Source organism: Atractosteus spatula, chromosome 21 (genome assembly GCF_055471065.1).
Source record: "Atractosteus spatula isolate fAtrSpa1 chromosome 21, fAtrSpa1.hap1, whole genome shotgun sequence".
Lineage (NCBI taxonomy): Eukaryota > Metazoa > Chordata > Actinopteri > Semionotiformes > Lepisosteidae > Atractosteus > Atractosteus spatula.
In genome coordinates this window covers 12,953,590-12,965,807 of record NC_142726.1, presented here as the reverse complement: position 1 = coordinate 12,965,807, position 12,218 = coordinate 12,953,590, and the positions used below count along the sequence as shown (strand labels likewise).

Genomic DNA, 12,218 nt, shown 5'->3' with positions numbered 1-12,218 from the left:
ACACTAGCCACAGCTCATCCTGCTCATGCACCAGAGATCAAATCTTAACCCACAGTCTCACAGGCCCTCCTGTTTGGAATTAGAGACTTCAACTGATTTATTTTTTATTGATGTTCCCTCCCCCTGTGTTTTCTCTTACGGCTTTGTTTTTAATTAAAAACAACTGAGATGTAATGAAAGCACTTTACAAACAGAACACTGCTGCTGTTATTGGGTAATGTCGTACCCAGTGCAGAAATAACGTTGCTCTATTAATTAGAAGCAAATAAATCTTTGCTGATGTTCCTGACTGGTTGACCCCTGTAGGATTAATACGCCTGCGCTCGAGCCCTCCCCCTCGGCTTCAGGGGTTGGAGTACATACTCAATGTCACGGCAACAGATGACAACGCTTCAGGTGGGCCACACCCCCTTTCCAGCATGGCCCAGGTGATTGTGGGAATCGATGACGTCAACAACAACAAGCCTGTGTTTGAAAAGGTACAGACCTCTCCTCTCTCTAGCAGTTTTCACTCATCTCCGTAACTTGTGCATAAAGAACAATCTTCATCTCTCTCATTCCCATCCATCAAGTTTCTAGCTGCTTTATCCAGTACAGGCGCATAGGGGCAAAAACCCACACAAACATGAGGTGAACATCCAAACTCATGCAGATGGCACCCTAGATCCAGAATTGAATCCAGGGCCTCAGCGCTAACCACTGCATCACCGTGCCACACATTCTCTCAGACCCTCTTTCTAGAAATGATTAGTTACTAGTTCTAGTTTATCTCAGTATCGTTTACAATTTAAATTGACTGTACTGTGATTGACATATTTTGCAGATACTTGTATGTGTCAACTTAGCAGCTACAGAACAGCACAGAAAAATTATTAACACTAACTGTCATTGTATAACATTTCTAGGTCTATAAGCCACTTCTGCAGAACTGACTACTAACTGGATATGAAGTTGGTGTGAAGTTCTGTGTGCAAGATAATAAATGTTCCAGCTGAAAGGATCCTTTCATCATATATGAGAAATCCTTCTGTTCTCGGCATTCAAGAATGTCCTATCATAAACATAATTCTCATAATTGGAATCAAACTTTAAAGGGTTTCATTGACTCGAAAGCATTTTGTCAGGTCTGGCAAATCTGTTGTAGAACAGGGTAGGGCAAACTGAATCTAGCAGTGAGCAAAGAATGTAAAATAACTTTAAAGACTATCAAGCCTGATAGACCATGGTAAAGAGGCTGTTTCTGTTTCTGTCTCTTTTACATGGCACAGACTCAACTTGTTTCTTTAGATCAATGGCTCACGTGTTCCTGAAAGAATAGTCCATCCTGGGTTTAATGAGCAGGGCTCCTGTGCCAGGCAGTGCCACATTGAGATCCTGGCAGTACTCTAACCATGCCATTTTCAGTGTGGCAGGGCGGGTGGTGTGAGAGAGACAGGGTTCGGCTGTGCCTCTGTGTTGTCAAGGCTTCTTCTGTGGCTTCCTGACCTTTCACAATCAACATTGTTTGTCAATGGAAAAGTAGGAGAAAAAAATACAAATGAAGTCTTCTGCTATTAATTAAATGTCAGAAAATGAGAATCAAAGAACAGAATTGATTGTGGGCTTCTTCACAAAGTCTTTACTTGTGAAGTTGCTATAGCAACATTATGTAGTAAGGCACAGCTTAATTTGAGATCTCTGTAGAAGCCCACATCATTTTGAATGTACATAGTTGTAGGGCTGGATATGTATGCTTATGTTTAAATTTGTTGTACGTTTTATATTGTATTTGAATAAAGCACAAATAAATAAAAATGTAACTGTGACAAAATTGTATTGCCAATTTTATCTCAATCCCTTTTCAGTGCCAGCATTATAGGGAGCATGCAGCAGTGCTGGAGAACCAGCCAGCAGGAACATTTGTTCTTCAGGTACATGCAGTTGATGCTGATGAAGGTGACAACGGGAGGGTGACATATGGTTTCATGCACAAAGATGGCACAGTTCCAGCATTCAGCATCCACCCAGAGACAGGTAGGTAGTTGATCTACCATTAAACCTAGGCATGCCATTAATTGCATGCATGTACTCTATATGCTGAGAGGCAGAAGAAACACAATGAATTCTGTTGGTTCCAAACATCATTTCAGTAGTTTGGTCACATTCTGATAATGATGAAACAAGATGACAAATATAAAGGAATGACATACTTAATACTCTGGCCCTAACTCACCTGGCTGAGGATATGATAGTGCTGGATATAGGAATAAATCATGGAGGCAGTTGCAAGGGTGCAATTGAGGTGGAGGTAGAGGTGCTATAAAAGATGTGTGCAGAGTTGTGAACAGCCAGCAGGTTTATACACGTAGGAGAGTGAAAGTGCAAGAATACAATTTGACCTCCTCCTAAATTGTGTTACATAACACAATTTTTTACCTTTTCAATGAGCTTTTACGATCAGCTAATCTTTGGTGTTCTTATTGGGATCTTGAATCCCAATGTAGACCTTTGTTCATAGTTTACGTCCCTTCCTGAAGATGCTCCTGACATATTCTCGGGGAGTTTATTTCAAATCCTGAAAGGAAAAGTGATTGAATCCCTATGTCAAAGAGTTAAAAGGTCAGCAATGCATACCAGTATTAGAAGGATTTCTGTTCTAATTTTTCAGTGTTTTCCACCATGATTAGTTCCTTCCAAGAAAGACTGGGTTTATGCGGTAATGAAAACCTTGACATCTGAAAAGAAATTGACACTTGCAGGAGTGATCGTGACTTCCAGGACATTCGACCGTGAGCAGCAGAGGGAGTACGCCGTTACCGTCACGGCAACAGACAAGGCCGCAGAGCCTCTCATTGGGATCTGCCAGCTCAACATCCTCATACTGGATGAAAACGACAACGACCCCAAGTTTGAAAACCTGCATTATGAGTGTGAGTTGAGTCACGCTTGACAAAGTTTACTTTCTTCTTTTCTTCAAGTGATAAAATGCAAGTATTTCCAATCAACAGTCTTCTCTTGCTCAGAGGAAGAGCTGAAAGTCTGTTTTATATTCCTGCTGTTTTTTTGCCTTTGTAAAATGGAAAACTGTGTCACTGTCTGTCCTTGTGGGATGAAAACAATATTTCCTTTACCGATAGCTGCAAAAGAACATTGTCCTTGTTAAATCTCAGGCAGCAAACAAAAAATGGAAAAAAGTAGCTTTTAGCTAAATGTCATATGAATATAAATTAACTGATTAGAAAGAGATTATTTTTATTTTTTGTGTACTGAATAGCTTGAAATCTACAGGGCTTTATAATACTTTGCTTTTTCCTTTCTCTGGCTGAAAGCCCTTTTGGAGCATAACAGTATATCGTGACTGTCATAAGCTGTAGCTTCAAGCAAAGGATAAAATTCAAATGACTGTATAAAGCCTGTCCAGTGAAACAATAGCATTTTTCCATTAAAAGTTATGTAACAGGACGGGTAATACTTTCTTTTAAACATAAAAAGTCAGTGAATAAAAAGTTAGGCTTATGCATTTGAGTTCCAGCATTGTCTGTTTCACGAGCATCTCTGCTGGTTCTGTGCAGATTTCCTGAGAGAGGATACGATGATAGGCACCAGTTTCCTCCGCGTTGCGGCTCATGATGACGATTACAGTACCAACGCTGCCATCACCTACTCCATGTCAGCAGAGCAGCCGGAGTACCTGCGTGTCAATCCTGTGACAGGCTGGGTCTATGTGAATGAGCCCATATCCCAGGTATGCACAATTACTAAGGGTCCTGTTGTGGGGATGATTGGAGAGATGCACATGTGTGTTCAGTTCATGTGCTCTGTTTCCAGAATTTCCATCTTAATCTCAAAGACAAAAAAACCCTCAGATATTGTGATGTTGGCCAGCTGGAAACTAGGCTGGGTTCCTTTTTTTTTCTCTGGGATAGATTTTGCTCTACAGGACATTTCCAGAGATGAAAAGTTGACTTAAATGGCCATGCTAGATCCCAGCCTAGCTCCTAAAACATTGTACCATTTACTGTATGTGCTTTAATATATATTTGCAGGAACTGAAAGCCAAAACTATTAGTACAGTGGTGGTGAAAATGGGCTGTTCCAGAGAAATGTCAAATGGGTCTCTCTTTCCAGAGGTCTTACATCACTCGGCAGGTCATCGCCACCGATGGGGGGAACAGAAGCAGCATGGTGGAGCTGGCAGTCACTATCACCAATGTGAAGAACCAGCCACCACAGTGGGAGAGGGACAGCTACGAGGTGGTCATCCCCGAGAACACCATGAGAGACACGCCCATTGTGGTGCGTTGACAATTTTCAGCAAAAATGGAAGACGGGCTCCTTCTTATGGTGATATTTAACAGTCTGGAGAGCAGATCTCCAAATCTCGCACATCCACTCTCCTACATATAAATACTTGCCAGCTGCCCACAACTCTGCACATATAATTCCTAGCTCCTTTCCCTCCACCCCATCTTCACTTTTGCAGCTGCCTCCTTGGTTCATTTCTTGTAAGAAAGGAGGGGTTGTGACAGCACTGATCTTTGGTCAGCACTCTTATTTCTTCAGCCAGACAAGTTAATGTGAAAATATGAACCATGCTACTTTCATCGATTCATTTCATCATTATGAGAATTTGACCAAACTATTTTTACTACTATAGCAGTAAATATCTTCTATCTGTATATGCTATAATGTTTTTCTTGTAGCCTTTCTTGAAGTATTTCCTTGGTAGTGGTCCTTTTTACCTAAACACTATTGAAGCTCCACTTTGTATTTGATTTAGGAGTTTTAGGCCAAAACACTTACATACAGGATGGGTTACCCTGGCCTTGATCTTGTCTGGTTTAAGACAAATTATGTCTCTTAGTTTCCATATTACTTTGTTCTTCTGCCTATATCATTTAAATGAAGACGTTTCCACTTCAGATTTTAGAGGGAGACTTTTCATTTTTAGCTTTATATTATTTATAGTCATTTTTTATGAATGTGTTGAAAATTTAATTTGCAGAATTTACATCACAGCTTTAATAACCTATTAATGGCATTAGAAAATAGCAATTAATATTTAAATTAAGAAAAAATAAGTAGAAACCCTGAACTGATCTGTTTTTTTATTTTTATTTGAGTGATGTATGCATCCCTTGGAACTTAAAATGTAGTATGAAATGTTAATATGATAGGCTTCGCTGTAGGCAACTGCAATTGCTATAGCTTTCTTTTTTGTATTAAATGCATAAGGGGATGATTTGGGTAAGTGATGCACATCACTCACTGCTCCTTTTTTTTATACCCAGACAATCAAAGCCATTTCCCCGCTGGGTGACCCACGGGTCACCTACAATCTGGAAGATGGACTTGTGCCTGAGACCAATATGCCTGTGCGCTTCTATCTCACTCCAAACCGAGAGGACGGCTCAGCATCCATTTTGGTTGCAGAGCCACTGGACTATGAGGTCACCAAGAATTTCCTGCTGAGAGTCCGGGCACAGAATGTAGCAGCTGTTCCCCTGGCAGCCTTCACTACTGTCTACATAAATATTACAGGTACACACAGGCCCAGTCAGGGTCCGCAACCTTTTTACTCCATCATCGAGACTTGATTTGTGCACTAAGTGCATGAAAGTGCTTACTTTCCGTTTCTCTATTTAAAAAACGCACTTCCTTCTTTACAAAGTAATAAAAGTACATTTGTACTCTTTCTTTATGTCAGAATTTCTTCTTCATAGCAGGAGACTTAAAAGAAAATTAGAGTACTACAGACTAGGGCAAATAATTATTGTGATAAGGCGTACCCTTAGAGTAAATATACACTCACATTAGTCTGTTTTACACTTTCAGTTAGGAAGCAGTGCTACCTTATGGACTTAAGGAAATAAGTTTTAAGTTAGAGGTATTCTAGGTGAAATTGAAAAAAAAAAACAAAATATAAAGACATGTTCGGGTAATTGTAAAAACGACGAGGGCAGGAAGGAGAACGAGACAGAGATTACTGCTCTGATCTTAAAATAACTAGGCCCTGAAGCCACATTTTAAAATGGATTGCTCTTACTCCTCATAGCCCTGTGATGGCTTCTGGGAAACCTGTGACCACTTTCAGGTGCTTTGAAGTTCCACACACGAGAATGTTATTACTTGGATATCAACCAGCATGAGAAGAAATTCTTCTCTCCCCGTGATCATATCCTTCACATTGGCTTTGAATTGAAGGGCTGCTAGTTTCCCAGTGCAGTAAAGGAGACACTGGCTTCTCAGGGGTGTTTTAAGAAAGGCCTGTGTTATCTAAATTCCCCGTTCCCTTTCAGATGTGAACGACAACGTGCCCTTTTTCACCTCATCGATTTATGAAGCTACAGTCACTGAGGGAGCTGAAGTAGGAACCTTTGTTCTTCAGGTGTCTGCCAATGACTTAGACCTTGGTCTCAATGGAAAAGTAAGGACAGATTGAAAACACAGGCCTTTTGTCATGTATACGCATACAGAAGAGATGTGAAAAAATGTGTCTTTAAATGTGATCCTTTGCAACAAAAAAGTCATGCAAAATATATTGCATATTAAAAGTGTTCTTCATGATACAAGTTCATGACAAAAAAGCAGAAGATGCCAACTGGAAGTATTGTCTTCTTGATGTTATAAAATAAATGTAATTCAAGGAATTCTATTGAAAATGTGTATAATGGCTCTAAACTCAGTAGAAGAAATACTGATGTAACTAACATTACACTGTTCTATAGAATGCATGCAATCCTCCAAGAATTAACATCATGTGAATAGTCCTTGGTAGCTGTGATATGAAGGGGGTGGATTGGATCTGCGTCTGTGGCTGGAAGGCTGCCGGTTCGTGTCCCGTGGCTGGCAGAGGAATCCTACTCCGTTGGGCCACCGAGCAAGGCCCTTAACCCCAACTGCTCCAGGGGCGCTATATAAATGGCTGAGCCTGCACTCTGACCCCAAGCTTCTCTCCCTGTCTGTGTGTCTCATGGAGAGCAAGCTGGGTTATGCGGAAATTCCTAATACAAGAAATTTTATATGGCCAATAAAGTGATCTTATCTTATCTAAAGGTTCACTATCTTCAGGAAATTGTCTCTAAAACAATATTATCATTAGCAATTTATAACTTTCCATGTCTGAATCTGTTTCCTTATTTTTGAAAGATCTGCTAGCATTAAATGTGTCTTAGGCAATACATGAGTAAAAAAACTGTCATTGTCTTTTAAAAAATAACAGCTTTTGCTTCACTTTTTCATTAGTGCCAATATTCTTCATGCTGAGAAGATTAAACTGATCTCTTATTAAAGTTATACTTAACAAACAAAAATGTATTTTTTTTCCTTTGATGTGCATAATATTTGTATGAGAATGAGTTTCCTACCCTACTTTCATTTCAGATTTCCTATTCCTTGCTGAATGACCGGAGTAGAGATTACCAGTTTTTTAGGATTGACCCTGAGAGTGGAGCAATTTATACAGAGGCAGTGTTTGATAGGGAGTCCAAAGGCTCCTATCTCCTGGAAGTGAAGTCAGTGGATGGCTGGGAATCTGCCAGGCCAGGAAAACATGGACAGCCCAATTCAGGTGAGTTCCAATCCTTAATCTCCCAGGAGACCATTCTGTGAAAAAGATTTTAAACTGTGTTAAAGTTTTTGTTAGGCTGAATTTTTAAATTAACAATATAGAAATAAAATTTCATTTCCTGTCTATGAAGATGGGTTTATGTTAATTAAGTTTTTTTTTTACAGTTTATAATGGATTATTGAGTGGATATTGAGCTCATTCATTCATTATGATATTTTGAGAGGCAAACGTTCTGTTTAAATATTAAAGAAAAGAAAATAATTTGCCCCAGTAGTTGCTATGAATGTTACATGATGGCATAGAAGCATCTTCTGCAACTTCTAACTAAACTTGCCAGTGTCAAATATTTATTAATCTGCTTACCATCGGCAGTGAATTTTAAAACGGTCTTCTGTGTCACCAAACTGGAGGTACGGTAGTTCTTGTGACACCACAAATGTACTTAAAGCTTCCTTTACTTAACACAAAAATAGAATAATGCAAATAAGTTAAAATTAATTAGTTAAAAATGACACCATAGAGCATACTTGTGAATGTGACTGTATCTCAGGGAAAAATAAAAGATTCTGTAGTAAAACAATTAAAAAATCTAAACTTTTTTTTTCAAACTAAAAACAAATGGAGGTAAATAGAAACCAGTTCATAAACTTTTGATTATCTTGCCAAAAGGGTTCATTTGACAAATTGGATTGCGTGAAAAGTTTAGGTTATGGCTGGTTGCTCCAGGGCAACATTATCTCAGTGTTAAGCTGTAAACTCTCTATAACCAGTTTAAATAATTTATCTCATCTTGAGAAGTATATTGCAAATTATGTTCTTTTTGATATCCATATCAAACGTAGCTGGGCTAGCCTGATCCCCCAAGGGTCCCCTTCACATCTGTCGGCGTGATGGCTTCAGAAACAAAGCAGTTCTGGAGAAACGAAGCTGACAGAATAGGAACATCGGAGTTTTTAATCTCCTCTGTTATCGCTTTTCCAGACACGGCGTATGTGCGCATTTTCATCAGCGATGTGAACGATAACAAGCCCATCTTCGCTCAGAATGTCTATGAAGTCAACGTCGATGAGGACGCCGATGTTGGCTTTGCCGTTGTCACTGTCAGTGCTAATGACGATGACGAAGGTAAGTGGCAGGGTGAACAAAGGGAGATGTCGCTCATGTGGTCTGTTTACTGTTTAGGGAAGGCGACAAAATCAGTGACCCATCCAAGGTGCGATGGGTCTGGTCAGACTGAAATATTTTAAAACGTTTGCAATCAGTATTTCCTAACGGATGCAATTTGTTGTTTCTCAGATCAGTTAAGTAACAGGTTATAAATAAAACTTTCTGTTGAAGGTCTTGGTGTTTGTACCCCTATTTTACAGTCTTTAGTGGTGAGGTCAAAATGAGAGATACCCTGTACACCCGTTGTCTAGCCATGGGTCTGTATATATGTATTACAAGAAGATCAATCTGAGACTGGTTCATCCCTTTAGGAATGTAACACAATGACTCTTTATCAGGCAGGTATACTATTATCGGGCATTTATCAAGACATCATTGCAAGAGAATAGCTTGTAAAATATGGCGTCCTTGATGAATGAGTTTACAACACTGAGGTTTATCTCTGTCATCTGAGCAAACACATTTGCATAAGAAACAAAAACTTCCCCATTATTTAAAAACCTATTGAGGCTAGAAGCTGGGCTTATCCCATGAGCTTATCAAAGCAAAGAAAAAAAAACTCTTTCAGGCTGATAGAGTAATAGCTAAGATAAGTGTGCAGACATTATAAGGGTATATTTTGCCTGGTTAACATGGTAGAAAAACAATGCAAATAGCAGATGCAGAATAGCAAACCTCTGGGTTTAAGCAATTCTTTTTAAAACTAGATGATATGCTCAGAATTGCATATTAATTCTTTGAGAATTACTGGTTTTCACATTTAGAAACTTCTAGGATTGGAATTGTGATTGGTTATATTTACTGTATTTGCACATAAATGACAAACATAAATTAAAAATAACGAAACTCCATGACAACGTTTTGACAAAAATGAAGACATACAGTAAGACATACAGACCCAGACATACAGAAGACATACAGATAGAAGGATGCCTTCTGACTCATTTGCTTTTGTAGTCACTGATTGATCTGAGGATCTCACCCTGGCCTTTTTACCTGGAGCAAAGGTATCAGCTTTGACAATATAGCAACTTGTCCAGATTCCCACAAGCCTTTATTTTGAAAAAGTCCATATGATTGATTTATTCTCTGCCTTTGCGAATGTGGAATGCTTTAACTAGAGCCCTTATAAGTCTTATCTGTACAGGGCTGCTAAAATGAGTTTGTTCTTTTGGTCTTTTATTATATTGCTCTTTTAAGGATGTTCCTTTGAACACAGAAAAGTATCAGGTTGCTCTTCTCAAGACTGATTCCACAGCAGAAAATATATGTTTGTTTTATTTTGGTGGACACAGTGATACAAAACATGTACAAAATATTCATTCTAGTGCATTACACAATACTAATAAACCATCCCTTGCTTTAAATTCTATACTTTTAACTTTTAAGCCTTACATTCTGTTGGCCATTTTATTGCTTTCCCAAGAGTGCCTAGAAAATGACACAACCAGCTTCACTGTTTCCCCATTTTATTTTGTAGTTTAAGCTTTAGCTACCTGCAGTAAACACATTGCACTTGCCAATTTTAAATGTCATCTGCCTGAAGTTTGCTCACTTTTGAATTTCGTACAAATAGTTTTGGATTTCTTTTAATTTCTTAAATTTTAAATTCCTTATAATTTGCCAACACAGGTACCCACCCCCAATGTAAGCATTCAATCCATTATGAGTATTAATTTATTTTCCCAAATACATGGGCAAATACATTTCATGACTGCACAGCACCTGCAATTTCAACATCAAAGGCTTTCTGAATTTCTAAATATACCATATAATTTGCTACACTTATGTATATTTTGAAGGAGGCTAGACCTACTTTTCTTATATCTATATGTTGTCCCCCCAAGAATCATATTGTCATACGGATGATCCTCTAGTTGTAGTTTTGTTTCCATAATCTCACATGTAATAGATTTAAGATTTACTGGCCTATAATACATTACTTGTTTTTTGTCCCCCATTTTATGGATGGACTCAACATTAGCAATTTTGTAGTCAATCATAATTACCATTATTCTTCTGACTTTTGGCAGAGGTTTATTAATTGTCTATAGAAATCGTGTTTCCTTAAGTACAGCTGGTAGATTAAAATGAAGCCCTGGAGATTTCTTTGTCTTAAGTGTTTCTAGTACATGGAATACTTCTGCCTCTTCTGTGCAAATACTACAGTATTTAGCATAGAACTTTGCCTTTTGAGAGCTGGAGGCATGTTGTTGAATTCCTGGGGGAGCACCTTCGCGAAATGTTCATCTAATACATTTTATCATTTATTTCAGCCTCCATTGCAATGTTGTCATTTTCTGTGAACCTTTCTGAAGTTTCTTAAATCTGGTTTTCAGTTTGGATCCTGTTCCCTTTAATCATTTCGCTAAATGTTTTGGGTTTTTTTCTTTATCTGGATTTTGGCTGCTCTTGAGATGAATGTGTTTGTCTTTAAACTGTTGCTACCCATTTTCTACCAATTTCATATCTATCTTTCTAATTCTACTTCTGATTTCTGGCTCATCGTTTCTGAAATTGCACATCACCGTTTAGGATTCTACTTGTACGGAAAAGATGTACAATTACAAAATAATCTTTAAAAGGTACCTTATTATGATTGTTTTCTCACCTCTAAAAAACAGAGATTTTCTCTGGGAGGTGTTTTAGTGAACTGACTAAGAGATATTGAGCCATGTCTACCATGTCTAGCCAATCTATATGAGGAAAATTAAAATCTCCACTGATAATCACTTCATCTTTTAATTTACATGAATTATCCTGATTTTATTCCAAAAGACTTCACTGAAATTTGTCTTGGAATCTGGTATTTTGTAGAGCACCCTTAACAATATATCTATAAAAAGCTTTTTGTAGTTCTAACCCAGGTAGATTATGAGACCCTTGTTTAAACCATTTCAGGTTGCTGTCTCTTATTCCTCTCTTTGATGCAAAGCACTATACTACCTCCTGCACTTCCACTTTCTCCATAATCCAGGCATGTTCCAGTTACGTTTCCAATTACATCACGATTGCCTAATATGATTACAATGATTTATCAGTATTTAAGGGTTGTGAGATAGCATTTTTACTTCACAGTAAGGCTTGTCTTGTTTCTGCATTTGTTTTCTACTATTTTTGTCATAGGCGCCAATGCTAAACTGCGCTACCAGATCACTTCTGGCAATACCCGGGGAGTGTTTGATGTTGAACCTGAAGTTGGGACGATCTTCATCTCCCAGCCGCTCGACTATGAGCAGGTGAAGAAGTACAGGCTCCACCTACTGGCCTCTGATGGGAAATGGGAAGACTATGCTGTTGTCAATATCAACGTGATCAATAAGAATGATGAGGCTCCGGTATTCTCAATGAATGAATATTATGGCAGTGTGACAGAGGAGCTTGATGGATCACCAGTGTTTGTGCTGCAGGTGTGCAGAATTTTCTGAAATAATAAAAAAAAGTTTAAATTGTCAATTATCACACTATGAATAAGTAATTTTATAAAATAGTAGTAAGGTAG

General features: G+C 38.4%; 1 protein-coding gene across 1 annotated transcript in view; it reads left to right on the top strand.

The window, feature by feature from the left end:
* The window catches only part of LOC148817211 (neural-cadherin), a 94,925-nt gene that overhangs the window by 45,416 nt on the left and 37,291 nt on the right, over window positions 1–12,218 (top strand). The window contains exons 8-17 of the mRNA XM_088938706.1: window positions 307–479; window positions 1,845–2,013; window positions 2,739–2,909; window positions 3,552–3,724; window positions 4,108–4,275; window positions 5,271–5,520; window positions 6,279–6,406; window positions 7,363–7,549; window positions 8,531–8,674; window positions 11,843–12,126. Of these exons, the coding sequence (XP_088794832.1) occupies window positions 307–479; window positions 1,845–2,013; window positions 2,739–2,909; window positions 3,552–3,724; window positions 4,108–4,275; window positions 5,271–5,520; window positions 6,279–6,406; window positions 7,363–7,549; window positions 8,531–8,674; window positions 11,843–12,126 (1,847 nt within the window). The remainder of the gene's footprint in view (window positions 1–306; window positions 480–1,844; window positions 2,014–2,738; window positions 2,910–3,551; window positions 3,725–4,107; window positions 4,276–5,270; window positions 5,521–6,278; window positions 6,407–7,362; window positions 7,550–8,530; window positions 8,675–11,842; window positions 12,127–12,218) is intronic.